Source organism: Ochotona curzoniae, unplaced genomic scaffold, assembly GCF_017591425.1.
Source record: "Ochotona curzoniae isolate NIBS_2020 unplaced genomic scaffold, NIBS_Ocur_1.0 contig_523, whole genome shotgun sequence".
Lineage (NCBI taxonomy): Eukaryota > Metazoa > Chordata > Mammalia > Lagomorpha > Ochotonidae > Ochotona > Ochotona curzoniae.
Genome location: NW_024466459.1, coordinates 3,699,556 through 3,727,400, shown reverse-complemented (window position 1 = coordinate 3,727,400; position 27,845 = coordinate 3,699,556). Strand labels below are relative to the sequence as shown.

Sequence of the window (27,845 nt, the reverse complement as noted above, 5' to 3'; positions counted from 1 at the left end):
CCCCCACCTACACATACACACTCAGTGAGGGTCCCCACTACACGCGCTGGACCAGGCCAGCCAGCGAATGGCCATGACACCGCCGACAGTTAACCCTGGAGACTGCAATGACGACGCAGCAGCAGCAGCAGCGTGAAGAAAGAGACGGACTGCGTTCTGCGGGTCAACGGTGGGTACCCTTTTCTGACAGTCTGTCTTCACCGGGAGAAACGCACGCCACGCCTCTTTCCTGAAGAAATCACCGATGCACTTTGAGAGCTCAGCTCCCAAGTTTAGACAGAACAAATAGGACCTTCTCTCTACTCTTCCACGTGTAAAGCAGCATATCCATAAACAGGGGCCGGGGAAGCACAACCGTTCAATAAATATCAGAAAGGACTTCTGTCCGGGTAAGCTGTACACAATTTCTCTTAGTTTATGGATTGCAGATCCCTAGGAAGTCATATATTATGTATAGCAGTCTCTCTCACGGTCAGCATCTTCCACAGCCAAGAGTGGTCATGGTTTTAATAAATAGTTCAGGCTTTTCTTCTCTCAGGACCCAGTGCATGAATCCTCACCACCAGCCTGCCCCGCCCTCCCGAAGGCGCCCACGGCCAACGCCTTCCTAGGCTCTGTGTTTTCCTTCCAGGTTGTTCTAGGGCCGCAGCTCATGTCGTGGGCAGCTTGCAGGAGCTGGGGCTGCAGGGCTGGCCGGGGCTCAGCTTGCAGGAGCTGGGGCTGCAGGGCTGGCCGGGGCTCAGCTTGCAGGAGCTGGGGCTGCAGGGCTGGCCGGGGCTCAGCTTGCAGGAGCTGGGGCTGCAGGGCTGGCCGGGGCCGCAGCCCACGGGCTCAGTCGATCCTCTCCACCTTGCCCAGGATCCTGCCTTCGTACATGGGGAGCACCGTCTCGTCATCCCAGACCTCCTCGAAAACCGCTCCGCAGGCAAACTCGTCACTTGCTTTTTTGAAGTAATACCTTGAAAGGCAAACCAGGAGACCTTTTTAGGTGTGCTTGGACTTTCTCTATGTCGTCTTAAAAGAGAAATGCATCAACGCTCAGAATCTGCAGGTGTATCAGAAACTGTGACTTCATATGGTGACCGCAGCTGCCCTATAGGGGCCCTCTGGGAAGCGGTGTGCTCCGGGTCTCCCACCTGCAAGCCCTCCGGGTTCAGCGAAAGGCCCGGCATAGAACTTGTGCTGCTGGTCTCAGGCAGACACACTGCAGGAAGCAGAGAAGTTGCCCTCTGGGATTTTCTCCGGGCAAGTGGGGTTGTGGGTAAGACAAGACGACGGCACTGCATTTCCAATGGCAGCCTGGGGTGGGGCTGACCCTCCACTGATCCTGGACTCAGCTAAGTTTCAAGGTGCCTGAATTCACAACCCACAGAACCCCAACCTGCAAAGTCTGCAGAAGACAGACCCCAGGCCTCTTGTCCTTCCCACGCTCAAGTGCCAGTACCTGCGACTGGTGCCTGGTACTGCCAGGCAGGAGACAGGCCTGCCTCATGACACTGGCGGCCGAGTAGAGGTTCAAGCCTTCCAGTGTCATCTGCTCAGGGCTTTTCTGTTGCACCTGCTGATTAAAGATTCCTTTGACCCCATTCTGTCCTCTAGGACTATTTAATTGTACTGATGCAAATGACTGACCTCTCTCAAAAGACACTCAGAAACACCCAGGGCCACCCCAGGCCCTTACAAGGAGAGCCAGCCAGGGGTCTCTTCCTTCCCAGTCAACAGCCAGGGAGGCCCCTCTGATGCATGAAGCTCACCCCTGCAAGTGGCCACTTCCAGCCCCTAAAGGTCACGCCCCCAAGGCGGAGGAGGTGGTGGCGGCAGTCCCTGGGGAAAGGGGACAGCTTTTAAAACCTGTAACTAAGTCTTAAGGTTTGTGGTTGGCTTTTGTCTTTGTCTTTCCTCTTTAACAACAAAGGGTCACCTCATTGGGGCACAATGTCTTTCTTCCTGAAGGAAGGTAAGTTGCAACCTCTCACAGGAGGTAAGGTGGCACGCGGACTGACTACGGTCCAACAACCACCTGCTTCTGATGGGTCATGGTGAAAAGATTCCAAATTCCTGGAGGGGTGGGGACCCCAAGAGCAGACAGTGAGGAAAGAGGAAAGGGCCCTGGGGCCTTGGGGCCAGGCAAGGGGTCACTTCCAGAGAGGGGGTTCCAATCCCAGCACCACCCTTTATCACACCCTGGACTTCTGGGGGCTCTGACCACCAGGGGGTCACCTGAGCTGGGCTCTCGGGGTGCCCTGTGACAGGACTGCGAGTTCTTTTCAGGGGGGCAGGGGCAGCACTCTCCTCTATCCCACCCCCGGACTTCAAATGCCATGTGGCGCCCTCATTTTTCTCCATGGCAACATGCTTTATGTGGCAAACTCTGCTTTCTTCCGACATCTGGCACCAATAGCGTCTGGCACGTCTGGAGCGACTGTTTGCTTCTTGAAGCCCTGCCACAGTGAGACTGCTCAATGCAGGCCAGGTCCCCCGCTCCACCACCTCCACCTTGCTGGACTTTTTTGGTGGGGGATGGGGGTCAAGGGGGGTGGATGCACGTACAGACTGAGATGCTAGTTCTGTTCAGAAGGTTAACATGGCACCCTGTCCATCCTGCTCCCGTCCCCCGGGGGCGGGGGGGGGCACTGAGCAGAGATAAGGCAGCTAGAAAGGCCTTCCCACAGCCTGATCCAATCAGGAAAGAATTTGAGAGTCAACCATTTGTGCAAGTCTTTGTGCGTTAAACGGGAGGCCAGGGCTTCAAAGTCAGGCTTATTAAATGTGCCTTAGGAAAAAAAGAAAAAAGAAAAACGGAAAGAATCAGAGCCAGATGTGGCCAGAGAGGCTGAGCGGGGCACCTTCCCGCGGCCCCTGCTCGGCAGCCCACGGCTCTTCCCCCCGTGCAGGTCACCTGCAGTCCCACACAAAGTCCAGCCCAGGTATAGCTGACATCAAAATAAACCCCTGGAGGGCCACTGGGCCACTCTGGTGTCAATAGCTTCATCTTAAGTCTTTTCAAAATTGAGGGTGGTGGTGGTGATTGCAGCAGTAGGCACTGCCAGACCTGCTTGCCACTCCTTTGATAACTTTTCAAAGCTGCCTGTCCCCCATGCCGCTCCATCACCCACAGGACACCTGCCCCATCTCCGCACAGTCTCCCAGGAAAGGCACATGCTCTGAGATCCGCCTGCTCTGGAGGGGAAAGGTCTCAGAGTCCAGCCCACAGGCTGGTTCTCCACATACAACCCTCTGCTGGTGGTGGCACTGGCTGACAGCTGATGGACACCAACCGTGATCCTGCAGAGTCCAACAGGAAGCACAAAGTGCTGCTGCTTCTTGGTGTGGACCAGGCTGGGTGCCCGTGTCCCTCGGGATGCTGCCCGGAGAAGGCACAGGCAGGACTCTACATGATCTCAGCTAGGGTGGCCACCTGCCTTCACGAAGAGAAAAGGGAACATCCAACAGCACGGATGTGGCCTTCGTCCTCCTCCACTCCAGAAGCCTCTGCACCTGCATTCTGCTGATGGCCAAAGGAAGTCAAGGGGCCTAGCTGCCTCCCCAAAGCCCCACCAGGGAAGAAAAGGCAGTGAGGGAAGCTCAGGTGGTGGTGGGGGGTAAGAGTGGCCACGCCCCATTACACACTCACCCATGCAGCCCTGGCTTTCTTATGGGCAAACAACAACCCAGTCTCCAAAGACCCACAAAGTACAGGGCAGGAGGGCTCAAGACACTGCCACCATTTCCTGACCCTCCCCTGAGCCTTGGGTGTGGGGGTTTCCCCAAGACCCAATCTAGGATGCCTTCAGGTCCTTCCTGCCACTCAGTCCCTCCTGCCAATGCCCGCCATCCCTCGAATTCAGGCAGACCTTCTGCAAGACGTCCCACAAGCCAGCTCTCACTTGACATGGCCAACCGCAGCCCTGAGAGTGTGCTGAGCCTGGTCCACCTGGCAGACAAGGCCCCACCAGATCCCAGGAGAACCAGAGGGCAGCCTCCCTCTGGTGGCTGCGGCTGCTGCAAGTGTTGCTGTTAGCAGTGATGGTGAGGGGAAATGAGAAGGAACCAAACCAGCCCCCGCTGCCCTGTGCTTCTGAAGTGCCCCCACCCCACCCTCCAGCACCTCCCAGATTCACCGGGCTGCAGCTTTTGGTTCTGAGCAGACTCCAGAGCAGGCAAAAGCCACAGGACTCTTACCTATAATTTCCCTTTTTGCTGAGCTGCTCTTTGAAGTGGCCCAATGTCAAACTCTGCGCCTTCAGCATCCTCCGGTATGGAATCTCTTCTCCACAGAAAAAGTAAGTGACGACCAACTCACTGGCCTGGAGGGCGTGGACGCCTGCCGGCTTCTTTGGCTCTTTGTGACTGAAAATAAGATAGAACACCACAAACTCAGCATTTTAAAGCAGATGTGTGTCTACACGCAAACAGGCACGCGCGTTCCTAGTTGCCGGTCCCGGGGTTGGAGCCAGGAGCCATAGGACAGCTCTGGGCACGGGCAGGGAGAGCTGTGTCCCTTGTGGCTGTATGAGCTGCTGTCACCTCCTTCTCTGCCACCCCTTGGGGGTATGCAGCAGCCTCTTTCTGGGCAGTGCAAATGGGGTGCTCACCAAGGAGGGACTACGGGCGTGCACCTGCAGCAGGGAATGCCAGCAAAGCAAGCCCAGCATAGGGGACCTCCCCCAGGATGCCTGAAGCCCAGCCGCCAAGGTGGCAGGACAAACGCAGCAAATGGGAGTTAGCACCTGGCCCTATCTACTTCTCCATTTATTCTGTACTTTTGGGAGAGTGGCTTAAGACTCTGCTGCGCTGGACAGCTGGTAGACTTGAAGTCAACCAATTAAGCCAATAAAAGGGCTCAGGAGGGTGGCTTGCTCAGGACAGGGAGGCTAAGGAATCTTTCATCTGAGATCTCTGTGGCAGATCTCTTTGTAAACTCTCCATCCTATTGCTAAGCTGGATCAGACTTTTCAGTCCACCGACAAGAATGTAACAAAAAGACTTATGGCCCATTTGGAGAAGACAGTCTTCTCCAAGCAAAAACTCAGGGCTGGTGCTGCTCGCAACTTCTGCCATGGCCGAAGCACAGGGCTTACAGGGACAACTGTCTGGGTGGAACGGGGGGCGGGGGGTCCCTTTCCCACACTGGCTGGCACCTTCACGCTCCAGCTCTTGACTTTCTGTGGCCAGTGATGCCCTTCTCAGCACCCATGGGTTTTCCATGATCCTTGCTGGGGGCACCTGCCTGCACTTCCTGTCCCTTACTGCTGGTGACAAAATTGAGGGGATTTTGTCAGCTATCAAAGATCTCTGGGTAGCAAACAGCCTGAAACACAACCCACTTGGTGGAGCTCAGCGACAGCAGGCAGGTAAAAACACTCACTCTTCCGGAGCCAGGCTTGTGCTGGAGAAGGATGTGGCTCCTGCCTGACCCGCAGCTGAGTGGTTCCTGTCCCTCTGCTGGTTGGTCACACAGCACCTGAGGACACAGACAGGGTCAGGGCCTTAGAGGTGTAGCCATCCTCAGGGTCACGGTCACGGGACAAGAGCAGACAAAGTAGGGACTCTCTTTGGCCTCCAGAAGACAAACAAACCCAACCTCCACATCCATGGAGATCCAGCCAAGGCCATGTGGTAGTTGTGGCTGGAGAACGCCCAGAAGATACCCTGGAGACAGCTCTGGAGGGCCCCCAGGGAACCCAGACACCCACAGCCTGGTTCTACTAGTTGGGGCTTCTTCCGAGTTCAGCTAAAGCAGCCTTCAGTGATCCAGATGTTTTGTAAGGAATTACTCAAGTGCATTCTCCTAAACCCTGGTTCAAGTCTGACACAATCAACTTCACTAAAGAGACCTGTCTCTAGAGGCTGCAAAGGTCGACCAGAAGCTGAGACCCAGGTCCTCCTCCTCCTCCTCCTCCACCCCCATCCCAACCTCTGCCTGACCTCCCCCTCCACTCACCGCTGCTTTGGGGGCTTCGACACCTCAGCCAGCCTACGGCAGGCCTCTTCTAGCTGTGCCAGAGTATTGGGTGGAGGCAGGGGCGGCATCGCAGGGTCTTGGGTGAAGGGGTGGGCACGGGGGGTGGTGCGGGGATGCCCACCGCTCCCCCACAGATGGTGCCGGCTGATTCGTTCACCTGGGGACCCTCGGGCAGACTCCAAGGGAGAAGCCTTTTTTGTGCTTTGGGCACTGAACAGGGATGAAGGGAGAGAAAGCAGAAAGAAAGGGATTGGGTTAGAAAAAAATTGGAAAATGTGACTTCAGTAGAAACTTGTCTAGTCTGCTCTGAGAGAGGGAAAAGAAAAAATAACTCTACCATACAAGAATGGGAGTGGTTGCCAAAACATGACATTTTTGTGGTCTGCCCAGTCTAGTGTTTAATATTAAGATGGCAGGAGCAAGCATTCACACTTGTTTTCAGTGGACTGCAAAAATAGCCATCCCCACAATACCCTGGCACCGAGGGCCCGTGACCCTGGGCGTGGTGTTTACCTATGAGGCTTGGGCTTGCTCTGGCGTTCGCTCTCCAGCATCCACTGCCACACATCCTGCGACCTGTCTCCTTCCTCCCCCGGAAGCTGCAGGGTCCCAGCTCCACCGGGGGCCCCTCCTTCCCTGGCCGGCAGGGCCAGGCCGGGCTCCGTGCCTTTCCCGCTTCGTCTGGGCAAGGTACTGCCTCTGCTGCCACTGTGGGAAACCAAGAGCCACACCCGACCTCCATTAAAACTCCATGACTCCTTGGATGGGACCACCAGGTCTGCAAGGGGCAGTGACCGCAAAAGACCCATGCACCTGCTCCTTCCAGCCCACTTCACCGTGACCACCCGACTGCCCTCTTCGCTCAATGCCTGTGACCCTGGACCCTACCTCACACCCACCCAGGACTCTGGCTGGGAGAAAAGCCCCACGTGGAACACTGCAGTCTGCCCAGCACTTACCCTAACTGTTCCCCGGGCATGGGCTCCGGAGCCTTGGGGTGGCCCCTGCCCTTGGGGTAGCAGTAATACTCAGGGCTCCCGGGGCAGAAGCAGCGCACTCTCTGTGTGGCCTCAGCCTCAATCTCCTCCTTGGTCTTGGGGCCGCTGTGGTGGTGGATGTAGTGGTGGTGGACGTGTTTTGTGGTTTGCTTGGTCACAAAGCCCTTGCCGCCGGGCAGTGGACAGGCCAGGGTTGCAGCAGCGGCAGTGGCGGAGGGGGGCAGCTTGCCTCCTGGCGGGAGCAGGGGGTGGTACGGCTGGTGATGGTGATGGTGGTGGTGATCAGGGGAGCGGGAGCGTGGGCTGGAGCGGCCCACGCCGGGAGACTGGCAGCCGGGGGTCTTGAGCACCCTGGACAGGTGGTCGTCCAGGATCGTCTGGGGGTCCTCCTCGTAGCTGCCAGAGGGCAGCAAGGACAGGGCATGTTGTGCTGGCACACCTTCCCGCGAGTTCAGGGCTAGCTCGGACGCCTCCTTCTCTTCATCCTGGAAGGGAAGGAAGCAGACGGGACGTGGCATGTGGGTGTGCCAGCAGGCACAGGTGCGCAGCGCGGTGGAGCGGAGGTGGTCCCGTTCCCCCCGGGCGTACCTCGCGGATCTGCTGCAGCCGCTCCTCCAGGCTATGGCGGCTCTCCAGCTCCAGCTTCAGCTTCTCCAGCCTCGAGATGAGCTCGGCTGCGAAGGCGGCGGGTTCCACGGGGGTCATCTCCTTGGGCAGGCGGTGGGTTCTCTGCGGGATGCAGGGGAAGAAAGGGACCAGGGTCGCTTAGCAGGCCGGCCGGGCAGCCATACCGGCTCAGCCACAGCTGGCCTGGCCCCTGTTGGCGTGGAGAGCGGATGGCAAGGCAGCTGGGGCTGCTCGGGATTTTTATGCGCCGGCGCCACGGCCTCATGGAGAGCCATGGTCCCCACCAGCGCTCGCCTAGGGCAGGAGCAGTTGGTCGCACTCCGAGAAGCCCTGCTTGTTCTCTCTGTAGTACAACCAGCCCATCAGTAGCTACTCTGAAGTAGAAAATCTTCAAAGACTGTTGTCAAACATCAAAAAAAAAAAAAAAAAAAAGGCGGCAGCCCTGTGAGATGGGGAGGGGAGCGAGATCAACTCAAGGAATAAAAAGTAGTGTCTAAACAGAAAGGGAGTTGAAAATTAAAGAAAATAAGATTGGAAAGGAGGTGGGAGGGAGGAGAAGAAGGGGGAAAAAAAAAAAAGCAGAAGAAGTCGACCGGCCGGATCAGAGCAGCGGTAATTCATTTCCCGGCCGCACACTGCGCACCTCTGAGGTGCTGTTGTCTCAACACGGTCCCGGCCTCCCTCGCTTCTCTCCTCCCCTCCTCCCCATCTCTTTGTACAGAAAATGAAGGAAGCTGCTGCAGGCTAGTAGCAGACCACTGCTGAGCTTGGCTGCCTGAAGCTGATCTATCAAGGGAAAAGGGAACATCTCCACAGCCGGTGCAGAATATAAAAAGGCACGGGGCACGCCTGCCAAAAGCCGGCAGGGACAGCACCCCCGCCTCCGCCTCCCAGCTCCCGGGCCTTTTCCTGTCATCTCACTCTCCCCCCCACCTCTCCCAGCCATTCGGCCTTCCCCCCCTCTCTCCTCACCTCTCTCTTGCTTTGCCCTTTCCCGCGGGGTGGGGTGGACAGAAAGCCAACTTGCATGGCCCCTAGCCGGCGGGGTGGGGATGGCCTTGCTTAGCTACAGAACCCGGGAGAGGGTACAGAGAGGCCTTGCCCAACACGGGGCAGGTGGCCCCCCTCTCAGGTGGGGTCTGAGAAGTCCCATCCGACCACTGTCCGATGGAGAAAAGCAACCGCGTGCACACTCCAAGGCAAAATTATGCAATTTACAAGCTTGGGAGATGCAACTTTCCTTTGTTGGCACATAGGCCATCACCACCACCATCAAAAAAATGAGCTAGCCATCACTACTGTTGTCTGGGGGAGTGGCAAGGCTGAAGGCCCCTCTCAAAAAATAAATAAATAACAATAAATAAGCCACAGTGTGATCATGCTGATTTGAAGACAGGGTAAGTCTGCCCTTGGTGAGAGGGAAGAGCTACACCTTGAACATCATGCAACACGGGCTTGGGAGTTTCACATGAACTTTCTGCAATGTAACCAGAAGTTGGTAGGAAGATTCAACAGATACACCTGCTGTGGGCTGGGCACTCGTTTCCCTTCCCCAACTGGCAAGAACACCCTGGCAGCCAGGTCAGAAGCACAGTCCAGAATGCGGCCAGGGTGGCTGATTTTGTGAAAGGAGGAAGCAGGCGACACCCCAGAGCAGCCCTCCACCACAGGAAGAAGCTGCTGGTGCCAGCCTCACTGCCAGATACCCGTGTTGTGTGCCACCTGTCAGGCACCACCCAAACAGCAAGTACTAAGCCTCGTTCTGGCCGGAACCAGACAAGATGGGGCAGCTGCCTTCCAGGCCTCCTGAGGTCCCGAGGAGAAATGAAATGATCGGGTAAATCAACGCATGCTGGAATGACTGAGTCACACCATCAAGACCAGAAGTGGTTGCTCTCTCTCCAGAGAGGACAGAAGCTCCCCCTAAGCGCGTTTGTTCAACCATGTACACATCAGGCAGTGCTCTAGTCTGTGGACACAGAAGCTGACAGACCAGACCCCAACCTTCAGCGTCCATTCCAGTGGGAATCTAACAAAGCCTGGATCGTTGCTTGATTCCTGAGAGGGAACTTTTCAAACTTCTTGAATCTCATAACCACATCACTGCTCAACAACACGTGCTGGAGAATCCTGTGTTACTATGACGCAGTTCTTCGCCTCCTGCTCCCTGGGCACTGACGTGAGCAGGGTTCCTACGGCACCCTGCGCCCCACCCTTTTCCTTCAGGACTCAGAGGAGAGACAGCAGCCCAAGCCCCATCCCCACACTCACCGGGAAATGAGGTAGAGACACTTGGCCATTGGCCTTCACGCTGCGATGCATTTCTCTCTGGAGCTGTTTCTTACTCCCCATGCGATAAGGAGGGATCCCATCTCTAAGGAAAAGGAAGAAAATCCACAGGCTCACATGGCTGCTTCTAGCACGTGGGCTGACTCACACATGCCACCCCGTGAGCCCGCCAACAGATAGGGCCGTGGCCTTTCACGGCAGCGCACCCCACATCTCCAGATACCTCAGTGTTCCCCCCGGGGAAGGATCCATTCAGTTCACGCTGCCGGACCAACTTTAATTCCTGCCCGTCAATCATCTCTGGAAACTTGGCTTCATCTCAGATGGCAAGACCCACTGCCCTGGAAAGAGCTTGGGAAGTCCCTCTCTGGGGCTGTTGTCTGAGAACTTGGTTATAATCCAGCCAGCGCAGGCAGAGTAGAGGGCTATCCTGTCCGACAGGTGCCCTAAGCAGAAGCAGGTTCTTAGTCCCTTTCAATGCTCCCAACAGTTTGTTACCACTATTGTATACAACCATGGGGAAACCAGTCTCTTACAGAAAATACTGGACAAAGACTACAGGGACACCAATTCAAACCCTCAAAAGCCCAAACCAGGCACTAGGGCAGGTGTGCACCGTTCTCCAAGAGTCACCCTCGCAATTGATTCCCTCAAATCTGGCTCCTCCTTTTGACTCCGTTTCTAAAACCCACACCCTCGAACAAAAAATTCTCAAAGACGATGCATGACCAACACAGGCAGAAAGAGAAAAGCTCCTACTGTGCAGTATGCTAATAAGTCACCAAAACATTTGCATTTGACCTTGCATTGGGCAAGGCAGCAGCAGACAAGATGGTTCAAAAAGTTAAACAGTTGCCCCTAGGATGTTTATATTTGAATGGAATGGAGCGGAATGTAGAACCCGTTGGAAGGTGGTAAGTACCACCACATCATGGGGGGGGGTACTTGTTAGGGATGGGAAAGTTCCAATTTTAAACGGAGGGGGAAACCAACAGGTACTTTTTGAGTCATTTTTTGACCTGGAGGAAATATGCCCCCGCAAGCCTCTCACCATATTAACAAATAAAATGTCAAATGGAAGAACTAAACAAAGTTCCCACAGTACCGCAGGTGCACTGAAAAACGTGACCTGCAATTGCTGACTTTTTAAAAAACAATTCTGATTCTTGAAACCCATCAGACGGTCAAAGGGGCAGCTTTTCCCATTGGTGGATTTCCTTTCAAAAGCCTACAGGTTCAAACATTTGCATAATGAATCACTCTTTGAGGCTGTAAATATTGAAATGAGGTGTTTGGCTATTTGTTTTTCCCTGGTGTTCTCTTCATTATGAGGTGGAAAGGGAAGAAAAACATCTTTGGCTGATTAGCAATGGGTGAAAATGAGCAATGCCTAAAAATGGCCTGAGAAGCAGCCAGGAATAACTGGCTGGCTTGAGCTTCTCACCTGTAACAGCCTAAAGTTCTCCATGGCTGTATTTTCTGGACATCTGTTGACCTAAGTCAGGAAAGAAAAGGCTACTGGCCAAGGAGGGGACTCTGGGGATTGTGGCAGATCCATGTTAGCCAAGACTGACAGCTAAAGCAAGAACTTCCCAGTGAGGGTCTTGCCCCAGCGAAAGTTAAGGGAGCAGACATGAGGCACAGGGGTGAGTAGCCTGTCCAGCGCCCTAAGAACCTACCAGCCTCCTACTTCCTGGGGTATGACTTCTGATGGGCCCTGGAGGACCAAGTGGGAAATAAGGTTCCTGGCAACTTACCGTGCCACCTGAAACTCATTTACCAAAGCTCTGTGTTCCCTCATACAAGTTAACAGAGGTAAGAAAACCAGTCTCCCAGGAGAGCAAGCCTGGCCTGACCAGCAACCAGCTGCCACGTACGAGTGGGTCAACCAGCATAAGGCAACTGACCTTCTCACAGGAGCCTCAATGGATGAAATGCTACAGATGATCAAGAATGTCCGTCAACTCAGTGATGAGATCCAGGGTCCTAACCCTGCTGCTGCCGGAGCTCCGAGCAGGGGTCCCTAACTCCATGACCCACAAACGGGTCCTCACCTTAGGATGTTTCTCAACCAAGGTTAGAAGCCAGGATTCCCAGTGGGCTGGACCTGGGGGGTGGGAGGCAGGGAACCATTTCCTAAGCTCTAAGCAACCCATCCTTCAACATTCTGTACGGACAAGTAGGAAAGTCAGAGAAAGTGTGCCCCCCCCCCCCAACCCTCTACTAGCACTCACAGGTTACAGGGCCCAGCAGGTGGTTTCCAAGGCATAGAGAAAGAGAACATTCCTATCTTTGACCCAGAATCCTCTGTGGAGTGAAGGGAGTGGTCAGGGGGTCCTCAAAAGTGGGTCTCCTGTTGCTTTAACTGACTCCTGCTACCCAGGGCTGCCAGACACATCCTGCCCCCTCCCTCCTGACCACCCTCCTCTGCCTCAGCCTCCTCGTGACAATGTTGGCAGGCAGAAGGCCAGCACCAGCCCGTGGACTCGACCACACTAACAGGTGCCATAAACTTTCAGAGTCTCCGGGCTTGCCATGCACTCCCCTTTTAAGGCTTTTATATGGCTCCTGATTGCTCCATGGAAGGTGGCAAGTGGAAAACAGAATGGGAGTGGGGGTGGAGAGGGGCGTAGCGGCAGCCGGTCCCTGCGGCGGCTGGTCCCTGCCAGCTAGAAGGCTGGAGAAACAATTTCCTAAGCATGCTTTCCCCACTACTACTACACACACACACACTCAAGGCCACCCACGCCAGGGCAAGCTAAGGATCCCCCTGTGGGCAAGCCACTTGTGATCAGGGAAAAAGAGACCGCAGTTGCCGAGGCTCAATAGGGGACCTTGGAGGAAATGTGGCTTTCACCCCTACACACACCCCAAGCCAAGAGTCGTCTTTGCAAACAGCCTTCTCATTCTAAATTGAGGCCTCTCTGCTCTCTTTCCTTCAGGCCCTGGAAACAGGTTCCTGGCTGTTCAAAACCGTGGGCTGAAGAGCGCCAGAGTTTTTGGTCTCTCCACAGTCGTCTTTAATTATAAACATTTTTAGCTAACGAGCCCACTGCCGGGCCCAGCTGTTTCTGGGGGAGCACCGAGTTTGAAGTGCGGACTCCACTTAGCTGCCATTTAAGCCGAGCCAATTAACTTAGCCTTTTGACTGCGCCGGCCCCGACCTAACCCGAATGTCGTTTTCCGGCGGCTTTGAAAGAGCAGACTGGCATGCAACGCGCACGCGGCCACTCGCACCTTCATCTGGCAGCCACTCCGAGGCAGCCTCTGATCACGGCCAACATCAAACGCTCGGTTTGTAAGCGGAGGTAGCATTTGAAGTTCATTTGGATGCAGTCCCTGGGGACCAAAGTCAACCCCCATAAATAAGATAGAAGGAAATAAAAATAAATAAATAAGGGGACTGGTGTCACCCCCTGCATGGAGCAGGAGGGGACCGGCTCATGCTGTTGGTGGAGGGCGGCGGGAACGCGAGCAGAAGCAACCTAGAAACACGGTGCTGCCGGCAGGAAGAGCAACTGCATGGCGTCGACTTGGCCTTGGCCATGCATGACTGGCCGCCTGGGACCACCTGTCTACAGACCTGGGACACACAGCAGCAGCGGCTGCCGGTAGGTCCCTCACCCCAAGCCCCTTTGGCCCACACTACTGGAAAGCATGGATGCTCTTAGGATTTTCCTGGGAGTCTGGCAGTCAACTTTCCAAAGGAAGGAAAAAAAGTTTTTAAAAAAGGCATTTCTTCCAAGCAAGCAGGCTTCAGCTTGTAAAGCTGCCTTCTCAGAGGCAGAGGGAGGAGCCACCCTTAACGGGGCTTCTAACTTAATGGGAAACCAGACACCGGCAGTGGACTTGGGGAGAGGGCAGAGATTTCTCTAGAAAACCCCTGCCTCATCTGCTCTGAAGGAACAAGTGCAGGCCCAGCTCCTGCCCCGCATGCCACCCAGACCACTCACAAAGGTCCCCAGGACTTGATGCGTTTGGTGGCAAATGACATGACCGCTTCCTTGGGCATGTGGTCTAATGAACTCCAACCTTCTGGAGTCCGTTGTGCCCGCCCATGACCACCCCCAATACCCCTCCTTTCCCCACTCCCAGCAGGGCAGCCAGCAGCACTCCCCAGCCCCTCGCAGCCCATGCTGCCCATTGTGCTGGCCAGGGCCCTTTTCATGCTTTTTGGGGCCCTGCTATTCACTTGTTCAGGGCAATTTCAAAGGGGCCTGCTCCCCTCTCATCCCTCTAAGCTTCCCCTGATGAACAATGGGCTGAAAGCGATTCAGCCCTGCTTTTCATCCCCCACACACTCTGCTCCTCGCCTGGCGCTCGCATCTGCACAAAGCCCACAGTTGGCAGAACTCTGGGGAAGGGGTCTAATCCCGGCCATGGGAATCTGGGGTGACTGTGCCACACCCGGAAGCTCACATACCCCCAGGGCTGATCAGCCGGCACCTCATAATACCCCACAGTCCCCTTCCCCCTGCGTCCCATGGGATCCCTGGCACCCAATGGCAGCCTGCAACTCCTGGGAACCTCTCGGCACAGACCAGCCCCTGTGCGACAGGCTGTCACTTGTAGAAACCCTTTTGGTCCCCACCTAGGGTAGAAGCACTTAAACAGCTCCCCAAGAAGGAGAGCTGGTACTGAGGCCAAACACAACCCCCCCATCCCCAAACATGCCCAGGTGGGTCTGGCTGTGACAGCTGCACTACCAACCCATCATCTAGGTGTGAGAAAGCGTCAAGCCACCCAAGGGTGCTGCCAAGATTGGCATCAACACTGCAAGCCTCCAGGTCTCACGTCATAGGTGCTTTCTCTTGGTCTCTTGGTTTGCAAAGTGGCCACACTGTAGGAGGGACTCGCGACAGCTGGAGCTTCTGCCACCAAGGGGCCCAAAGGGATGGCCTGTGTGCCCGGGTGAGGATGTGCCCTGCCAGCCCCGAGGCTCATCCCTTGCTCATCCGGAACAGGTGACTGGCTGGGATGGCATCCACACTGTGCTTTACTTAAAGGGGCAGGAATAAAAGCTTTAAAGTCACCTCGAAATGAAATCGAAACAGCACTCCCCATCCCCGCCCGCTCTGGGAAGGCTGGAAAGGAGAACTTAGAACATAGCTCCTCCCTCACCTAACCAATGCTGTTGTTGCTGTTTTTAAGCAGTCTGATCACTGCTAGTAAGAGTGCAAGAACCCCAAAGTGTCACACAGCTCTCACGAGCCACAGCTGCAGTCAGTACATCCTATGTTGAGAACGTCTGTGCCACAGGGGGCGCAGGGCAGGACCCCCACCATCTGGCCTGTGCCTGGCATCTGCTCTGCCATGAACAGCTCCAGCAGCACTGGACCTCAGCCCTACCTCTCAGTCACCAGGAACTGCCTATCTTTCTGATTGGGTCCGGCGGGGATCAAACAAACAAGCCACAGGGACTACACCCAAGTTATCTCATCATGTACCCAGAATAACACCTCAATGAAGGGGACTGAAATGTGGCCAAGGGCCAGGAAGCCAGCCAAAAATAGTCTCGAAGAAACCTAAACAGAAGCCTTACAGTCTTAAGGAAGCTATATTTGACTTAGGCGAGTCACTCAATGCCTTCATTCAACTCCAACTTGACTCTTAAGTTTTCACATAACACGAAGATTCCCAGGTAATCCACCAAGTACTAAAGGCTGAGGTAGCGTGAGCCTGCTTGCAGGCACACAGACGGTTAACAGATGCCAGCAGGCAGCACGACCAAGTGGGGGAAAGTGTTTCAATAGGGAGCGTTAGGTATAAGCCCAGACGACCCTAAGCAGCCACAGAGCCCACGCTGTAATTACGACATCGTCGCGTAAAATCAGATCTTGACACTAATTTGGAATAAAACCTATTTTAAGAATGACACCCATCAAAGGACAGTTTGGTCAGTACGGAAAAACTCACCTCTGTGAATTCCTCCACGTCTCAAACTTCGTTAAAAAAAGGTGGCGTACCCTTACTCAGCTTTCCCGAATGGCAAAACGCCATGTTTTTATCAGAATGACACCTGAAGGATCTCTCGGCCTTTGCTGGCGAGGGAATTCAAGGTAACAAAATGAAAGCCACCAGGGAAATCAATAGTAAGAGTCTCAAACAAACCCTGAGTTGGTCCCATGCCACAACCAACCAACAGAACCTTGGCCAATGGAAGGCAGAGCTGCAAACAAACTGGCAGGATAGATGGTCTAGTTTTAGGAACCAGCTCTAAATAAGTATGCCAGAGTGGGCACGGCTCCACCGACTTGCCTTTCAAACTTGTTCCTTCAGCAGTCACAAGTCTGACTCCAAAGCACTTGCTGAAAAGCCTTGGAGTCCATTTCTGGAATCATGATTCTCAACTGGGTGTGGGGCAAGAAGCCATGGAGGAACTTCACCCATGCCCCAGCTCCCTGGGGGCCTCTCGAATCGACACATCGGGGATCGGCAGGAGATGGGGTTACCTAGTCCAACAGCACTCCACACAGGAACATGTGTGCATGGGTACACACACACACACATACACATACACACACACTCTCTCTCATGAGATACAAGACTCTGAGACCCATCACTATGTTCTCTCTGCAGAGATCATCATAGCTTGACTTCTATGGCCCCAAGTTCAAAGCCTGCCCTCACCCCATGATCTGCTGAGCCCCTCAGAGCACTGACCTGGCTTACTGTAAAACAAAATCAAGGTCATCCAAAGCCATCTTGCTAAGGATCCAAGATCAAACTTCACTTTAAAGAGAGCCCCTACCCAGAATCTCCAGTATCTGCCCCAGGGCCAGCCCTCTGCACACACCTGCTGAATGGAATCATGGCCACTTAACCACCTCCACGACAAACACTACACACCAGGGACTGTCAGAGATCTCCAACCTGCCGATCCCCACCTTCAAGGCCTTCCCCTGCCCCCCAACACAACGGGTACCTGAACACAGCTCTTTTAAGGCCATGCTGTCACGCACCTCTTAGGCAGACAGGGCACCTGTTTTCAAGACTAGTGGGGACAAGTAGATTTGGTTTTTTGTTTGTTTGTTTTTAAACTCCAGCCATCACTAAATATTCTGACTTTCGACTATACTTTGGTTTTCTTCTGTTAAGGCATCAGACACTTCTTCCAACATCACCCAGAGCCTACCCATGTCACCCACCTTAACCAACACCATGCCACTACCATCCATACTGCCTTCCCACTGCAGGAAGGTACACACACACACACACACACACACACACACACACGAGACTGGCAAGACCAGATAGGCACAGCTGACGATTCCGCCCAGCCCAGCCCAATTCGTGTTACTGACCACACCCATGGAGGGGTTGCCAGATACTCACACACTGCTGTCCGTCATGGACATGGAGTCGTCAGTCAGAGCGTCACTCGAGATCTCGCTGTCATTGGCACTGGTGGCTGGTGCAAAGACGTAACCAGAGCCTACGTGATAGGGATTAACAGGATCGTTCCTCTTGAAGGACCTTTGAGAGAAGAGCAAGAACAGGCATGTGACTGCTGTCCAGGAGGCCAAGAGACCCCAGGACAACCCAGCCATCTCACCATGCTGCTGCAAACGCCAGCGCCAACCTGCTGCCTAGGGCCAGCTGTTCACCTGGCCAAGAAGGCAGCGGCTGCAAGAGTCAGGCCTGCTGAGTGACTGATTCACCCAGGGGACAAGACAGGCCCGCTATAGGGCAGACTGTGCCCAAGGTAGCCAGGAAGTGTGGGGGGGCGCCTGCCCATCCTAACTCAGGGAGACAGGGGCATGACTAAGGTCTGGGAGTGAAGTGGGGAGGAAGGGAAAGGCAGAAGAGGTGCTGCCTTTTTCCTGTCATCCCTTTCCACCCCAGGTCTGTCCCCATACATCCAGGGTCCCCACACATCTGAAGCACCCACACTTCCTGTCTGGGATCTGTCAGCCTCGGCCAGAGAGGCCTTCTGCAGCCTTCCCACAGTGACCCTGGGCCCATGGTGAGGGGACAGACGGGACAGCAAACTCGCACTCCACCTGTGAGCTGAGCTTCCCCTGTGCTGCCCCTCCATCTTTCCTCCCACAGTGTCCACAGTCCAGGGCTTCCTTGCCATGGGTGTGGCTCAGGGCAGCAGGACTCAAACAGCAAGCACAGCTGCTTCAAAGGCAGGCCAGGCCCCCTCCTCTGGCCCTTGGTCTCTGTGGCCTTTGGGTCCCCATTTTACTCTCTTGATCTCCTCCACTTGAACCACCAATGTGCTTGCCTCCTGCTGGGTCACATTCCTCTTGTGTCACCAGTGAGGGATTTAGGGAGTGGAAAGGGGGCAAGGGATCAGGGGACCCCTCTGCAATCTGCTAGAGCCCCAAGTTGCAGGAGCCCTCACCAAACAAGTCCCTGGGCCCACCAAATCTACTACAAGCAGTAAAAGCATGAGAGAAGGGCACGGCTGGGACAACACAGCATAAGCTTTGAGGTCACAGCAGTTGATCTATAAAGACAGCCTTGGGCTGCTTGGGCTTTGGCACAGCATCAGCTGGCAAGTGCCAGGACTGGGGGAAATTCCTATCAGGCTAGACCACAGAACCACCGGGGAGTGTGCCTAGTGGGGAAACGGTGGGCACCCCTCTGATGGGCTGCAGCTCCCACCAGTGAGCATAAGAACCAGGGCTGGAGGCGGGCCTGGTTGGACAAGCGGTAGCACCTACCAGCATAAGGGTGGGCTGGATAGTAGGGTCAGTTGGATTGAGCTAGGCTCCAATACCCATTAGTATTAGTGTTCACGCACAAGGACTGAATGGGATGTGGGACCAACTGGACCAGTCTGCTGTATATACTGGCATGCGCAGGAGCCAAGGCTGGGGACAGGCCTGGTGGGGATTACTGGGGTTGCTCCAACTAGACTGCAGTTCCTGCTGGTATCATCTTGGGCCACAGCATCCATTGGGGTCGCCCTGGGTCACAGCATCCATTGGGGTCACCCTGGGTCACAGCATCCATTGGCTTGCATATGAGATGGAGCTAGGTTGATAACTGACCCGGCAAGTGCAACCACCAGTGTATTTTGGCTGACTAAGGTGATTAAGCTGGATCCTGCACTGGCTGGCACACACAGGAGTCAGCTCTGGGGTCACCCGTGGTGAGGTATTCCTTGAGGACCAACCCCCCAACTCAATGACTAGACTCAAAACACCAAGCATGAGGAAAAATCCCAGGATCTGTGGTCTGACCATGGAGTGCATGCGTCTGAACTGGGCTTTCCTCAGTTGCTGAAGCTGGTGCAGTGGACGGCATGCCCAGATGCACATGGGGTACATGGGCGTCTAGTATCATGGCAGAGGATGGAGGGCAGAACAAACTGAACAACTCTCAAAGCCGAGTTTTGACAGCAAGTGTCTGGGTGAATGTAGACTTTAAAGTGGACTATGACAGCCAGTGGATCTTAGAGGGATCTCCTCAGCCTTGGAGCTATGAGATCAATATCACCTCAGAACTATCGAAACCACTTAAGCAGTACCCTGGCAACATGTTCCACATCAGGGACCCTGAGATGAGCTACCTTCGTCAGTACTGATGTGGTTGGATTGCTGAAGTGGTCCTCTCTTATTCTCCCCCCTCCCTTCTCTCAGATGCAGGCAAAAGAAAATGGCAAACAATGATCTCATCCACTTTTCCCCTATTCCTATTCCTTCTGACTCTGATCAGTGGTCCACATGGACATACATCCTTCTGAACTGTGTAAACATCATAAAAAATAATTTTTTTTAAAAAGGGACTGGTGTGGTAGCCTAGTGGCTTAAGTCCTCATCTTGCACATACCAGGATCTCATATGGGCCCCAGTTCTATCCCAGTAGCCCCGCTTCCCATCCAACTCCCTGCTTGTGGCCTGGGAAAGTGGTTGAGAATGGCCCAAAGCCTTGGGACCATGTACCCGTGTGGGAGACCCCGGAAAAGGCTCTGGACTCCTGGCTTCAAATTGGCTCAGCTCCAGTCATTGCGGTAGCTTAGGGAGTGAATCAATGGATTCCTCTCTGTATATATCTGACTTTCCAATAAAAATAAATAAGCCTTTAAAAAAAAAAAAAGATTGCCTTGGGGTTGGCAGGTGACAGGCATCCTGAGCTACCATGTGACCACCAGGTGACCAGCACTGTTGGCAGCCTAAGGCTCTCAGGCTCCTGGCACCCAGTTGCCACCACAACATGTGGGGCAGGGTGTCATTGTGAGGGAGGCCCTGGTCATCTCGTCCTGGTGGAGGGCGGGGAGGAAGGAACACAGTGCTGTGTCCATTTCACAGATGTGGCCCTTGGGGGCTCCTGGCACAGCAGTCAGCCCAGGATGGTGCAGGTGGCATCGGTGGGCTTGAACCTGACTTGTCTACTCCACACTCAACCTCCTTTTGCCTCCTCACACACAGGCCAGCCTTACAAAGAGTCCTTCAAAATGACTGACAGGGTGTGTGCGACCCAGGATAGGTGTTCCTAAGGAGGGAAGGGAAGGACAGCCCTCTTGGCACAAGGTGCACCATGATGGAGGCGCAGGAATTCAAGGGGCCAGCTGCCCCCTCCGTCCCCGCCCCAGCACCGGAGCAAGCACCAGTGGTAAGGAGTGGCCCGCAGGCTAGGCGGGGAGGAAGCCAGCCTGCCGGAGAAAAGGCAGGTGTGCAGCACACGCCTGGAGTCTGTCAGATCGGCCCAGAAGGGCCAGGAGGAAGCAATCTACAAGTCTCCTGGCAGACACCAGGAAGGTAGGAGAGGGTGGCAGGAAGCGGGCAGAACCGGGGTTGGGGGAGAGCTGCCACAATTAGCTATGAGGGTCTCGTGAGATGAATGACATTTTTGAGCCAGAAGGAACCTTGGAAATAAACTCACCCCTAGACACAGCTGAGCAATGCTGTCCCCAAGTACCACAGGACACACGACCTCCCTCAAGGGGGACAAGCATGACTGGGAGCAGGGCTGACACCCTAGAAATGTCCAGTTGGGTTACCTGCTAACCTTAATCCTCACCGTCACCCATGCAGGCCATGGAGCCCCGAGCAGAGGCTGCCCCCACCTGACCCTCACCCCAACTAAGGGAGACACAGCTGGAGGAGCTGCACAGCAGCTGCGATCTGCTCCCCCTCCTCTGCTATGTTTGCCCTGGAGACCTGGCTTAGGCAGGAAAAGGACCAGCAGGTGCCAGCCAGGAGTGGATACTCTCGCCAGGTGGGCCCTTCAGGCCCTCTTCTATCCAGAGCAGCAAGTCTCACCAGCTCCCAGGACATTTGGGGGTGACAATTCAATGAGGATGGTCAAGATCTGCCATGCCCCACTTCTCGCCCCTGTGTCCCCAGTCTGGAGTTCCCCAACACCAGAGCTGTAGGGGTGGGGCTGCCAAGCACAGGCCCCTGTCTGTTCCGGAGCAGGGAAGGAGAGGAAAGCGGGTGAAACTGGGAGAGACAGCCTCCTGCTTGATCATGGGGAACTCACAGAGGGGGCGCCTCCCAGCCCGTTGTCCCCACTGGAGGCAGAACAAATGGGCTTCCTGATGGAGTTGGGAGAGGCAGCTCAGAGAGTGGCCTGGGTACACGGGTGAGGCCACTGCCTCAAAGTGACATGTCCCCTCCCATGTCAGAAACCGACAGCAAGTGTGTTCTGGCCCCTCTGGGGAGGGGGCTAGCTTAAGGGCTGGCCAGCCTACCTGAATGAGGGAGGGGGTGGGGGTGGGAGGGCAGATCACGTGGGACATGGCCGGGTAAGTGCAGTGCGGCCCTGTGACTCGGGGAGATAACAGTAAAACTCCAGGACCCCAAGCTCGCCTGCCAAAGTCCTTGGGAGTCTTGATGGGAGCTGTGACTGGAGTGCGTCTCCGACCAGCATCATCCGACAGCGTGCCCTGTCCGCCCCCGTGTCCCTTCCAAGCACACTGGGAGCCCCTGGTCCTGTCCTGCTCCCAGTTATGTCTCCAACATGCTAAGTGGCCAGTGGCATGTGCCCCGAGCTGGGACCTTGGGGAATCTCCTCGAAGACCACGCGGCCATCAAATGGTGGCTGACGCGTTTTCAAAGGGGTGTAAGCCAAGGTTAGATATGTCTATCCCTCGTGTGTCTTGCTATCCTGTTGCTAGCAACAGGCCGACTGTGTCTTGAGCGGTGAGTTGGGCTGCAGCCAAGGGATGCAGGGCGAGGTGGGGGGAGGATGATTCAATGGACATGCCTTCCTGTCCAGCAAGACACCCGAGTCAAACCCTCGTGTGCCCACACGGCTTTACACCTGCTGCCTCACCCACACGTGGGTCCTCAAACAGCCTGCTCTCCCTTCACTGGCCCAAGAGGGCCACTGTGTGGCCAGCAATTAAGCGGGGCAGAAGCCAGGCTGAACTCGGCTCCACTTAATTCCGATCCGCTCCTTGGATTTTTCCTGTATTTCTAACAGAAGTGGGCAGAGGAAGGAGGCAGGGATGAGGGAAAAGGCATTAGAGGGAAAAGTCAATGTTTCAGAACCCAGAACTCTTGTCAAAGGCACCACGTCAGTTCAGGAAAAGGCATTAGAGCTGTTTTCTTGTGATTACTCAAAAGAAAAAAGAGGGGGTTGGCCCAGGGGGGTGGGGGACAAAACCCGACCATGCTGCAGTAATTGCACCCAGATGCGCCGCTGCACGCTGGGCGGGCACGCATGCGCTGCAGCGTCCACACGCAGCGCTCAGCCGTCAGGTGGCAGAGGCCCCTGGGACTTCGAGGGGGAAGGAACTCTGCTGCTAGCCGGCCTCCCTCTTCTAGCTCCGCGCAAGGCTGCAGTCGCTGGCTCTCCATGGGCGCCTGCAGAGCTAAGGCCATCTGCCGGGAGGAGCCCCACAGAGGCAGCTCTGGGCGGGGCAGGTCTGTCTAGGTCTCTCCTCGATGCAACTTGAATCAAATACTGGCGGCTGCTGGGGCGCATGCTCTTGTAACCTCGCCCACAAGGTCACACCCTCAGCCGCAAGCATTCTGCAGGCCAGATCAAGGTGTGTGTGTGGGGGGGGGGGTCTCAGCGAGGGGCTAGGACAGCAAGGTCAGGAAGGAGGCGGGGAGTGAGCCTTATGCATTTGGGCAGCTCTCCCTGGGTACCTGGCAACATTGTGCCCTCCCGGGCGCCCATCCTCTCGCGGCCGACTCCTGCTGCCCGCATATCTTTCCTATGGCATCATTTTCTTTGATGACTGAAGCCAAGCATGATTCCAAGGGCTTCGCACAAAAACGGGCCTCGTCAGCGAGTTCTTTCAAGCAACAGGGAGTGCTCGAAACCAGCACATCCATCCATCTGCTAGGCCCCAGCTCATTTCAAGTGAGGCCAGGGCAGAACACAACCGCCCTTTGGGGTAGTGGTTAGAGGGCAGGGTGGTAGGGACCCGGGCAGTGCTCTCTGCACCTGGCCCCAGACTCTTCTGGAAATAAATGAGGCACTTGGGGGCCTGAACCCTTGCTACCTGCCCAAGGCATCTGCCTCCCCCCGCGCTTGGCTGCTGTGCGCGTGCCTGGCTGCTGTTCGCCTGAGCGCCGTGCGCACAGGGGTGACGTGCCACGTGCCCTTTCGGGGAGCTCTCTATAGCGGCCATGAGAAGCTCCGGCCCTCCCACGCACCACTCACACAAGCACCACAATCCTGCCCTGCCTCTCCCAGACACCCAAATGGGGAGTACAAACACAGGTTGTGTGAGCGAAAGAGGTTGCTTGGCGTGCCCAAGGTAAACACGGGGTGGGGAAGGCTGGCGGGCACCTAGCTGCCAGGGCGCCTCCTTCACAGACGGAGGGGATCTCAGTGCCTTTAAGTAACCCGCGGACCCTCGGGTAGGTGGGGTGAGCATGCGGAGGAGAGGAGGCGTGAGCTTCAACTGAAGCCATTCCCCACCACCCAGGGAAATGACTGGAAAGGCAGAATGGGGTACAGTCAGATGGGAAGGGGGAGGACATCCTGAACCCTTGCCATGAGCAATAGGATGGAGCCCAGCCTTCATTCGAAAGCCACATCTACCCTGGCTGCCCTTTCTCCCTAGGCAATTATCGTTGTTATTAATTAGACTAATTACAACACCTCATGGGTGTTCAAAACATTTCCCTGGACAAAGGACTCCCGTAGTGGTTGTTTTAAGCCTAAGAGCAGCCCCGTGTTGTCGGTGGAACCGAAGGCACCCGCCCATTTCACAGACTGGCAGGCAGTGGGCGTGGACAAGGCTGAGGCTGGGGTCTCCGGGAGACTTGTAACATCTCCCATTACCCTTGCGTATCCTGCGCGTTCAAATGCAATCGTATCATTGCAATTTACTCGGAACCCTCTTTGATGATGACAAGATGTGTGGTCCAGGTAAAATGCTTCATTTTGACGCAGCAGACCAAAGCATGCCCAAGCCTACTTGCAGAAGCTCTCAAGATACTGGCAGCTGTCAGTCACGAATCCATGACACCCACAATTGACAGCACCCTACCTCCCCTCTCCCAAGGATCTTTGCCTCCAGGATGCAAAGCCCAGGCCAGGTCTCTACTGCCCACCCACCGGGACAGCAGCCTTCTCCAAAACCACACACCATGCTATTTACAAAGGTGACACCTCTGGGATCTGGCCCCTTCACAAGGCCCAGGGAGAAGCAGCCTCACCGCAGGCATTAAGTACTCCACTGTGGCTGCCAAGCCCAGGGCAAGGATGCCAAGGCCACTCCGGGGCTGGGCAGTAGAGGCAGGTGCCCAGCCAGGGACTGCCCTGCCGCAGGGGCCAGACTCAGAATTGGCCCCCACGATGAGGAGGATCCACAAGCCGCAGAGTCGTGCACACCGGTCCCTGCCACCATCCTCCCCAGAGCCAGCTGGGGATCTGTTTAGGTGAGGAGTGTGGGGAAAAGTGGCTCCCGCAACTCTGAGAGCGCTCCCTGGTGGCGTCTTCTATTCCACAGCAGAAGCGGCTCTCCAAACCCTGGCCTGCCAGGCTCAGACCCGGCTACCCCCAGGCATGCAGGATCAGCAAAATAACCCCCCCCCCCACTAGAGCTGCCCCCCTCCAGAGGCTGCATACCGCGAGCCACGCCCCCCCAAACTGGGAACTCTTCAGGCGCAGCTGCCAGGTACCATCTCCAGTCCCTAACCTAGGGACCTGCAGAGTCCTGGAGGACTGTATGATCTGAGACCAGCCACAGAGACAGCAACCCCGCCCCTCACCAGAAACCACCTCCACTTAAAAGAGGCCCATTCACCAGCCAACGCTGGGAAGTAGGGGAAGCAGGGAGGGGGCACGCTCACTCACTCACTCAGTAGGTCTGAAGCTGCTCCCAAGGGTGCGCAGTCCGAAGACTGGGCCAGCCTTTCAAGAACCGTCTCTCTGTGCAGCCTCAACAAGTCAAAGTTCCCCGGGGCCCCGGTACTGCCGGCCAGGCTACTTTCTCCCTTCTCCGTCAGCACCGAGCCACAGCAGAGACACTGGACTGGGGTCAGACCCCCAAAAACCTGGATGTGTGCATGGGCAGACCTACCCCAGCTGGAATAAGTCCACACACAGAGAGAAACCACCAGCTCAACTGCTAAGCAACCCACGGCTGACTCTTATCTGGACGCACAAGTTCAAAAGGGCCCGCTGACCCCCGCGAAGGGCTAGCCTGGTGCCTCGGCCACAGCCTAGCCAGCCACCTCCCTAACCACATTCAGCTCACTCTCCAGAGACACGCGGGGGAATGCCCCCTGCCCATCTGGTGCTTACAGCATCTGGTGACTCAGGGACATCAAAAGCTGCTGTCCCCTCTCTCTTTCTCAATCTCTCTCTCTCTCTCTTCCTCCCTCCCTTCCCCCCCCCGCCCCACCTCTAAGAGGCTAGCTCAGGATAATAAGTAACCCTCATTAATGAATACTGCTTGTTGTCACTGTTTGAAGTTAGCCCTGGAACACGGCAGGTCGTCAGTCCATAGTGAGAGCATCCTCCCCTCCCCCCCCCACCAGACAACAAAAAGCAAGATCAAAGGGTCCAAGGGCAGCGGTGCTGGCCGTTAACAGCCTCCGCAGCACTTGTGTCCACTGGCCCGTCCATCTGTAAGGTCTGCATGCCCCGCCCTCCCTGGGCCCTGTCCCCTCCCTTACCTGTATCCGCTGTCAGCCGTCTCCGTGGACCTCACGCTGGCTGTAGCCCTCAGAGTTTTGCTGGACAAGCCGACCACGGTGGGGGGCAGTTTGCACTTGAAGTCGGCACAAGTCCACTCCTCCTCTTCATTCAGGGTGGGCAGGTAGCCACACAGGACCTTGAGGCTGCCCAGGCCCCCGTGGCTCAGGCAGGCGGGATTCTCCCCGCCACTCCTCACGTATTCCAGGTAGATGTCCGAAGTCAGGAAGACCTGGTAGGCGTTGCCCTCCATCACCGACTGGATCTCCGTCTGTGCCTGGTCAAACATGACGGAGTCGATCTGCTGCTTCTTGATGCCGTCTCGGATGTAGGTCTTGGTGGCGGGCCTCAGCTGCTTGGACACGACGCTGTTGTTCTCGATGTACCTCTTGTAGATGGCTTTGGCCACCCGCAGGGTTTTGGTATCCTTGAGGTCCATCTGCCTGAACCCATTGCAGGCAAACCAGAAGTCCAAGGTATCCACGCATTTCTCCCTCTCCAGGAAAGTCCGAAAGAGGTACGCTCCGTCCTGATCACCCAACAAGCAGTGCAAGGACTTGGTCCACCTGGTCAGGGGGGAGTCGGGGGACGCCCGCCCCTCGGGCTCTCCCAGCCCGTCTTCATTCCGCCTGGCATTAGAGGACACGGGCATGGGCTTGGTGACGCGGCCCTTGCCCACCCCAAGCTGGCACGGTGGAGTCTCCCCTTCTTCTCCTGGCACGGGGGGCCGCGGGGCATCCTCCCGGAAGCTGCTGCTGGGGTCCGGGAGGCGGCTCACCAGCACAGCACTGCTCATGGTGGGGCGCGCTGCTCACCAGGAGTTGGGGATTCTTTCTGCTTCTTCCAGTTCTTCTCAGCAATTGGCAGTGTAGTGTCTGTCTGCCTCTGCCTCTCTCTCTCTCTCTCTCTCTCTCTCTCTCTCTCTCTCTCTCTCTCAAGTCAGCAGGGGCTCATCTGTGTCTCCTCTCTGGAAGAAAAGGAAGGGGGAGGTGGGGAGAGAGAAAAGGGTATTGATCTAATCAAAACCAGATCTACCCAACATCAAAGCAAGAGAGTAAACAGGCTTTTCAACTCCTCAGATTCAAATCCAGCCAGCCAGCTATCTGCAAGGCGCTCCTCTGAAGTATCAGACGCGGAAATCTGAGCTCCTAGCGCACTTTTCAGGGGAGGGGGAAGGGGCGGGGAAGGGAGATGGCAGCAAGGCGGGGTGGGGGGGTCAAGGGGGGTAGAGTTTTGGAGGGGATTGACGGCAAGGTGTAAGGTACAATCTTCCACACACACCCCCAAAAACATACGCTTGCGCACCTCCCCTCCCCCACCTTCAAAGCACCAACTCGAAGGAGGCGCGCTCCAGCAGCTGGGCTGCGTGCAGGTGAAACCAATTTCGGCAAATTTCCCCCACTCGGCTCGGCGCAGATAACTGGAGCGCCGACGCGCCCTTCTCCCGGCATCTGGTTCCTATTCCCCACCCCCACCTCTCACAGCCCCCTCCCTCCGAGCTTCCACCTTCCCACTCCTTAAAAATTCAGCAGGTCCTCGCCCCACAGGGAACCCGCCCAGCATGGGCGCACTAGGCTCCCGGACTTCCAGATGCAGCGCGCACGCCCATCCCTGATCCCAACCCAAATGTAAATATTTCTTGCACGCGCCCTCCTCTGGCTCAGCCTACACCTCGGTCTTCTCCGCTCCCCCTGCACCCACACCCCCCATCAGAAACGAACGAGTTCAAGCCGAAGACTCTGATCTTCAAACTTTGCGAGAGCGCCTAGAAACCTGGGGACCCTCCTCCCCCGGCCCCACAACCCACCTCCCGGAACCGTGAATTCTCCGAAACCGGATCAGAGGCCGCCTCACGCTCTTACCGCCTGTGCCTTGAATCCCAAACTCTACCGTTCTCGAGTCCACCT

General features: G+C 55.9%; 1 protein-coding gene across 2 annotated transcripts; it reads right to left on the bottom strand.

The window, feature by feature from the left end:
• Positions 1-785: 785 nt before the first annotated feature.
• On the bottom strand, positions 786-26,810 carry AXIN2 (axin 2). 2 transcript variants are annotated; one of them, XM_040989398.1, is made up of 10 exons: positions 25,920-26,803; positions 17,215-17,355; positions 9,862-9,964; positions 7,552-7,692; positions 6,925-7,448; positions 6,479-6,673; positions 5,945-6,175; positions 5,369-5,464; positions 4,183-4,350; positions 786-958 (listed from the first exon to the last, which is right to left on the bottom strand). In XM_040989398.1, the coding sequence occupies exons 1-10, from the start codon at positions 26,732-26,734 to the stop codon at positions 832-834; spliced, it is 2,541 nt and encodes an 846-aa protein (XP_040845332.1). In that variant the 5' UTR covers positions 26,735-26,803; the 3' UTR covers positions 786-831. The 2 variants fall into 2 exon arrangements, with proteins under 2 accessions (XP_040845332.1, XP_040845333.1); XM_040989399.1 differs by lacking the exon at positions 6,479-6,673 and having other exon boundaries at positions 25,920-26,810.
• Positions 26,811-27,845: the final 1,035 nt, after the last annotated feature.

What these genes read in the sequence shown, in the direction of transcription:
- AXIN2 (XM_040989398.1), bottom strand. Translation starts at nt 26,734, where the DNA reads ATGAGCAGTGCTGTGCTGGTGAGCCGCCTCCCGGACCCCAGCAGCAGC. An exon ending in TCCATGACGGACAGCAGTGT is followed by an intron (nt 9,965 to 17,214) that starts GTGAGTATCTGG and finishes CCTTTTCCTTAG; the next exon opens with AGATGGGATCCCTCCTTATC. An exon ending in ACAAGCCTGGCTCCGGAAGA is followed by an intron (nt 4,351 to 5,368) that starts GTGAGTGTTTTT and finishes TCTTATTTTCAG; the next exon opens with TCACAAAGAGCCAAAGAAGC.